Source organism: Quercus lobata, chromosome 8 (assembly GCF_001633185.2).
Source record: "Quercus lobata isolate SW786 chromosome 8, ValleyOak3.0 Primary Assembly, whole genome shotgun sequence".
NCBI classification, from domain to species: Eukaryota; Viridiplantae; Streptophyta; class Magnoliopsida; order Fagales; family Fagaceae; genus Quercus; species Quercus lobata.
The window spans coordinates 29245701-29253356 of NC_044911.1; the positions used below are offsets into that span (position 1 = coordinate 29245701).

The 7656-nt window shown below is 39.7% G+C and overlaps 1 protein-coding gene across 1 annotated transcript; it reads left to right on the forward strand.

Moving 5' to 3' along the window:
* Positions 1-1162: 1162 nt before the first annotated feature.
* Positions 1163-1908, forward strand: LOC115956705. The gene is made up of 2 exons (XM_031075008.1): positions 1163-1222; positions 1312-1908. Exons 1-2 carry the CDS (start codon positions 1163-1165, stop codon positions 1906-1908), a joined length of 657 nt encoding a protein of 218 aa, XP_030930868.1.
* The last annotated feature ends 5748 nt before the right edge of the window (positions 1909-7656 follow it).

Sequence of the window (7656 nt, forward strand, 5' to 3'; positions counted from 1 at the left end):
TGCTTTGTTTATCATCGTTCTTCATCGCAATTCCAGGCAATTATTCTCCATTACCCATCTTTGAATTTATGATATAGATTTGGGCTTTTGGCATGTTGTTTTACACTATTTGAACTCAAAATATTAGAATTTAGAGATTTGTTGTTGTTGCCACTGTTGGTAAGAGTTCTCTCTGTCTCACAAATAGCCCTCCATGGTTTTGTTGTTGTACAATGTGAAATAATGTCTATTAAGTAACTTTGATGCAATGGAATTTCTACCATAACTTTTCATCCTTTTTGAAATGCATGGGATAATGGCCTTGTATTTTGTTTGTCCTTCCTTAATTATATGGCTGTAGTGATATAACGTATCAAGATTGTGCTAGTCTCTCTTAAAGAACATCTATTTTGTGGAACAAAATATTGTCCTTAAAACTTGATGTGATTTCTAATATTGAGATTGCGCATTGTAAGTGACTATACAACCAGAATTTCTTTTATGAAGTGCATGTTTGTCTAATAAGCGTGATTCTTACAGTTGTAGATTTTTCTTTGCTTAAGATTGTGCATCTGTGAGATACATAATTGTCTACATAATGTAGTATATCCATTAGGAATAACCAGTAGAGTTTGTTCAATATATTTGGCATGTATGTTGCACCACGAGTAATATCTCCAAGGACAGTTTTTCTTTTCTTCCACTGCATGATTACATTCAAATCTAGGAATTCTTGTATTCAAATCTAGGAATTCTTGTTTGATTCTTTGGTTGAAACTATTTGATTCTTTGTGGCTATAGAACTTACTTAGGAAACTTACTCCTACTATGCAATTTTCTCATGGGTTTGGTTATAGAACTTGCTGTATTTGGTTGAACATTAATATTATCAAACTTATGTTTTTTTTTAGATGGGTAAGCCATCCCAAAATAGCTCAAATGTTAGAGCTCAATGGCCATCAAGAGTAGCAACTATCTTTTGTGAAGCTTGTGTGAATGAGGTATTTAAGGGTAATCAACCTAATACCCACTTTAGTAAAAAGGGTTGGACAAATATTATAGCAACTTTTGAAAAAAAAAACTAGAAGGAATATCCTAGGGTGAAGTATAAGCATAAATGGGATAGTTTGATGAAAGATTGGGTACTTTGGAATAAGTTGAAGGGAAGTGAAACTGGATTGGGATGGGATGTAGCCAAAGAACAATAGCTGCAACTGATGAGTGGTGGGAGAGGAAACTAATGGTATGTTTTGTATAACCCATTGTACATATTTTGTATTAGTAAATAAACCATGCTATTTGAGTTATTAATGAAAATATTCAAAATTGTAGGAGGTTCCTGAAGCTACAAAATTTCAAGAGAAAGGTTTGGAGAATGTTGACTTATTAGACATTATGTTTAAGGACATTGCTGCCACAGGAGATTTAGCTTGGGCCCCCACTTCAGGTGTGTTACCTGATGATCTTGAGACACCTAAGGAAGGGTTAGGTGATACTTTTGCTGACTCATCTTCTCCAAATGATGATGACGACGTTCATGAACATGAGACTCCTAACCTCACACAACCACCTAAACCAACACAAAAGAAAGGAGAGAAGCGAGTTTTACCATCATCCACACAGAGCAAAGGAAAGAAAGGAGGAACGGCATTACAGTTGACACAACAGCTTAGTCGTATCTGTGATGTTGTGGAGTTAAGGAACTCAGCTTTTTCAATGGAGCCAAGTAGTACTATTCGTAATGTCATGGAACGCGTGTGCACCTTAGATGGCATTGAGAAGGGTTCCGAACTCTACCTCATGGCAGCACATATTTTTCAAAAGCGAGAGAAGAGAGAGATGTTTGTTGTGATGGAAGAACCATATTTACAACTTCAGTTTCTTCAAGAGGAGTCAAGATTGTTAGGAGGGCACTACTTTGGCACTTAAGGTGTTTTATGTTTTATCCTATGAATAATGTTTTATGGAAGAAAGATGTTAATATTTTATTGTTTTATCCTTTGAATAATGTGGTTGTTAGGGAGGTTACTAATTTGGCACTTAGGGTGTTTTATGTTTTATCCTTTAAATAATGTTTTATGGAAGAGAGAGATGTTTTTAATATTTTATTGTTTTATCATTTAAATAATGTGGCTGTTAGGGTGTTTTAACTTGTTGGGTTGTTAGGGTGTTTGAATTACAAAGATAGAAGCTTGGCTGTATGTCAAAGAACTGCATTGTTTTAGCCACTGCCCTCTGTCATTCTTTCTTAACTTCTATCCCTACACAATTTAAATTCCCCACATGCTTTGTTTTATGACGTGCTTTTCTATATTGATTCAATAGTCTGGTTAGTGCAGACAAAATCTCAACTGCCAGTGCTACATGGTTCGTATCAACAGTTGTAGTATTAGTTATAAATTTCAGCCACTAATAAGAAACTCTAAGAAATGACAAGGATGGTACACGTTAATATTTCAATAAATTTATGAATATGTTCAATAAGGCTTGAACACTAACTTTTTTCAAATATAAGGATGATGCCCAATTGCCTATAGCCAAAATGGTAACTGATGCAGAATTTCCATAAAAAAGCATAACTAAAGTGAAGTTTAGCGGATGATGTTGTACTTTCAAGACTAGGGAAAATTTTAAATTATTTAGAAAAAATTCTTAAACCTTGTATCTGTTATTCATCATGGAAATGGTGGAATAACAAAAAAGCAAAAGTTTTTGTCATGTCAATAGCTTTTTATGATGCCGAAAAATCACCAATAAGCCACACCGTCCTCACGTGCTCGAAATGATGCCTGCAAAAACAACGATAGAGAAAACCTTTCACAACTCTAGAGTGCCAGAGCTGGGGTGAATTATACGTACCTTGTTTTCTGAGGGTCTTTGGCTTTTATAGTAGTGTAGAACTGACCTCTGTTTCTTGTGTAGGAAGGCGTTTCCTTATAGGGAAGATTATCATTAATGGGCGTATATTACGGAATCCTCCTCATGTTAAGATTCTATTCATATTGGGACTCTATGAGCTAGGGTTAATCATGAGACGCAAGTTGTTTCCATTTAGGACTTCTTGGAGACCACTTAAACGATGTGGATGCCATGTGGCCTCTAGTCCCATCCACCTCGTGTCCGTGCATTTTGGAACCATCCACTATCAGCTCATTGAACCAAAGTCGTCAGGTTTACTTAAATGGTTCTGTCATCCATAATTTTATCCTCTATAGTTGCCCCCTCACTCTATGGGTCCATGATCTCTGAGTGGACGGACTCGTGGAGTGACGGTTTGATTTGCCTTCTGAGAAACATACCTAGCCTGATAGGCTGGCCTAGGGTCATTAATGTCATAGGGACATGTGGCATCTATTTAGTGGTCAATCTCTTGGAACGAAGCGTCCTTTCATCTTTCGTGCCGTTCCCTTTATATAAACCCACCTCCACCTCCCTCATTTTCCACTTTCCTCAGAAATTATATAATCAGAGTGCATCTCCAACTGGTAAGTACTCTTCTCCAACTGGTAAGTATTCTTCTCCTTCCATTAAAGAACTTTTTATCATATTTTTTAGACATAGTACCATCGTCATCTATTTCAGGCCCATTAGTGTCTTAGGGTTTACCGTCATGTGTAGGTGACAGATGTCTAGTGCATCGAGTAACCAGTTATTTGTCCGTGAAGGGACGGGCTACAATGGAATGTACTCGTTAGGTCTTAAAGACCCTGACACCTTAAGTGAAGAGAGGAATCTGTCTACCACCTCTCCTTTCTCAAGAGATAAGGGTTTGGAGATGGATAGGCTAGAGGGTGAATCTAGTGATGACCTAGACGGTGCTGAGACCCTGATGGACTTAGGGAGTTCATCATGCTACCCTTGTTAACGGTTAATGATTTTAGGTCCACAATCAAAGAATTACACTTCAAAACACTTAGGGCTAAGTTCTAGATACCTGACAACATCCCTCTCCATCTACCACACAAGTTAGAGGAATGCTACTATAAAGGTGTGGATGGTGTCGGGGTCTATGAGTAGATGCTGAAGACAAGGCTCAGATTCCCTCTTTGTTCTCTACACCGTCACCTTCTTCAATACCTAGGTTTGGCCATCACCCAGATATCCCCAAATGCCTAGAGGGTCTTCCTTGGTGTGGAGGTCTTGTATGGGGCTATGTCCGACGATGCTCGTAGTTTGACGGTGAAAGAATTCTTTCACTGCTACCGTTTAACTGAGATCACTCAGTCGAAGGGCATGTATAGCTTCATGCCCAGAAGCCCGTTGTTGAGGCTAGTGTGTGATACCCCTAACTCCAATAGGAACTGGAAGAGTTGGTATTTTTTCATGGAAAGAGACGAGTGGATGTGCCATCCTGGTGACAACAAGTATATGCCCATCAACACAACATGGGGTATAATGCCTCCGTTTGGTATGCACTCGTCTTAGTAGGCACTTTGTCTATTATACACCTATCTATGCTTAGGCTTTAGTTATTTCAGTTTTAAACTTGTTCTAACCATCTTCTTTTGCAGCTCGGGATCGTCTACAGGTCTCACATGAGTAGTGGAGCTTTTTGGAAAAAAATTTTAACAAGACCAAGCTATAGGAGAGGATGTGGGCCAAGTTGGTCACCTTAGACACTCTCTTTTGGTACTATGATGATCCAGAGCCCATTCCAGCCACCCATCAGTACAACGCTCAAGTACGCCAATGTAAGTCCGTCACCCAATATTTATTGTCATTTATTTTTTAAATATTATCAAACACTAACATCCATTCCCTTTGCACAGAAATGGACGCTACCAAGAGAAGGGCTTATATCAAGCAACAAGTTGCTTTAAAGAAGCAACAAGAGGGCCAGATCCCTAAGGGGACGGGTTCGGCCAACCTGTCTTCTAAGAGGAAACAGCCAAAGAGGACTGACCGTCTTCCAAAGAAACCCAAAACTGTCCTTGAACCCGTTGTGGGTTTGCAAGCTAAGGCCAAGAAGACGGTCACTCTACCTGGCTGAGAAAGGGCAAAGGACTCGTGATGGGTTCTGTCCTCATCGCTGAAAAACCACCCGTCCTCCTCCATGAGGACTCTAAGTACGCGTTGGAGCAACTCTTGTCCATCATCACAGCTGATGATTTTGAGGACTTGAGCAACCACACCACTGAGGCCATAAGGGAGACGGGGCTTTTTTGCATTGCTTAGGTGACAATGTCCATCCACTTTCTTTTTACTTTTTTCTTATTCTTCAACTTGCCTTGCTACTAACCCTTTCGTCTTTAGGCAATGTTGATGATGAAGGGGTTGATGGGGCTTTGCATGAACTATGAGACGGTGTTGGACTGTATAAGGGCAAAGGCTAGGTTGACGAAGGACGAGCTAAATGAGTTGAAGGCTTGGAAGACGGTCCAGGAGAATAAGCTTGCCATATCAGAGGAAGCTAGGGGTGAATTGGAGAAGCAGACAGAGCTGTTGAAGCAAGTCTTGGAGGACAAGGGAAAGGAAATTAGTGATACCAAGAAATAGCTCTGTCAGGAGAGGGAGGAAGCGGTACGTGAGTACTGTGACTTAACGCCCTTCTTTTAGAGCTCAAAGGCTCCTTTGCTGAAGGCTTCGACAACGCCCTCCGTCAAGTCAAGGCTTCTTATCTTGACCTAGATGTATCTCATGTTACCAGTGATGCCCAGGCCCAAACCTCAATTCAGCCAGTCCATTCCGAAAGTACGGATGAACTATTTGCTGATGACGCCATTGTAGACGACCCTCATGGTGACGGGAGGGCTGCTTTTGAAAGCCAAGCAAAAACTGTCGAGGACAGCACCCGTCAACTTGAAGATCAAGTTTTGGCAGAAAGAGACAATGATGCTCCCGTTTAGCAGTAGCTTTTATATTTATTTATTTATTTTTTGAATGTATAAATTTTGAAGAATAGCTAATGTTTAATTTAACCGTTGCCTTTTGTATCTAAACTGCTCCATTTATGGGATTTTAGCAAGATTTCATTACTTATTTTGTTTTATTCGTCTTCTTTTACGCCTTTCTTATGAATCTGTTCAGCTTATGGTTATGTATGAATACAACCTATCTTTAAGATGAACTCGTCCTCTTATAGGCTTATTTATGACCCAACGTGTTGTTGATTCCATCCACTTTGTGGACTTTTGATGATCATCCTCCTGGATGAACCCATCCTCTTAGAGCTTATTTTTTATCCAATGTTTTGTTGAATTCATCCACTTTGTGGAATTTTAATGATCATCCTCTCAGATGAACCCGTCCTCTTAGGACTTATTTTTGATCCAACGTTTTGTTGAATTCGTCCATTTTTTTCATTGTTTTAATCCAACAGGTCGTTGAGTTCGTCCACTTATGGACATGGTTTCCATCCAACCTACTGTTGAATCCATCCACTTGACGGACAATTTTTTATCATGTCGTTGGATCCGTCCATTTTTGGACTGTTTTTAGTTCAGCCTATCGCTAAACCCATCCACTTATGGACATTATTGTCTTTTTGGGTGAACCTATCCACTATGGTGGACGTGTATCTCTAACTCAACGGATTGTTGAACCTGTTCTATTTTATAGACCTTATAATTATCATCCCTTGGATGAATCTGTCCACTATGTTGGACTTATATTTTTGATACAATGGATTGTTGAACCTGTCCATTTTGTGGACCTCATAATTATCATCCCTTGGATGAATGGACTTTAATGAAATATGTAGATATACACACGATATTTCTGAATAACTCCTCTTATTACGTGGTAAACATGCAAATTGTAAAAAATTGTTCTAAAAATCCTGCCCTTTGGGCTAAAAGGAAACTACGAATAAAATTTTAACTAAAAAGCGATAAACTAGTAATGAGGAGTGTTATGTTATTGTTCATGTTGTTGCACCTACTAGTAGTATTTTTTTCAAGTGCTCTTTGTTCCATGGGTGATGTAACTTTTGTCCATCCAGTGTCTCTAGGTGGTAGGTTCCCTTCCTATGCCATGATGCAATTCTATATGGTCCTTCCTAATTAGGTCCAAGCTTCCCTTCGGAGGTGTCTTTTGTAGAGCCCATTACCTTCCTTAGGACGAGATCTCCGACCTGGAAGTCCCTGTGTCTGACCTTGGAGTTGTAGTGCTTGGCCATAAGATTTTGATATCGTGCTAATCTTTGTTCGGCTGTTGCTCTTACTTCATCCACCAAATCTAGTTGTGGGTGCATAGCATCATCGTTCTTGCCTTCATTATGGTTATCTACCTTGTAGCTTATAAGTCCCACTTCAGCCAGGATGACTGCTTTGCATCCATATGCTAGTCGAAACGGGGTTTCTCCTGTAGGTGTCCTTGCCGTTGTCCTGTACGCCCACAAAACACTTGGTAGTTCTTCCGGCCATATACCCTTTACCCCCTCAAGCCGAATCTTGATGACTTTGAGCAAGGATCGGTTTGTGACCTCAACTTGTCCATTGGCTTGTGGGTGGGCGGGTGAGGAGTAGTGGTTCTTGATCCCTAGTTATGAGCAAAAGTCTCTGAATGCGTCATTGTTGAATTGTTTCCCATTGTCAGAGACCAGTACCCTTGGTATACTGTATCTACAAATGTTGTTTTTCCATACAAAGCTTCGCACATTTTTCTTTGTGATTGTGGCCAAGGCTTCTGTTTCTACCCACTTGGTGAAGTAATCTATATCGACTACTAGGAACTTCA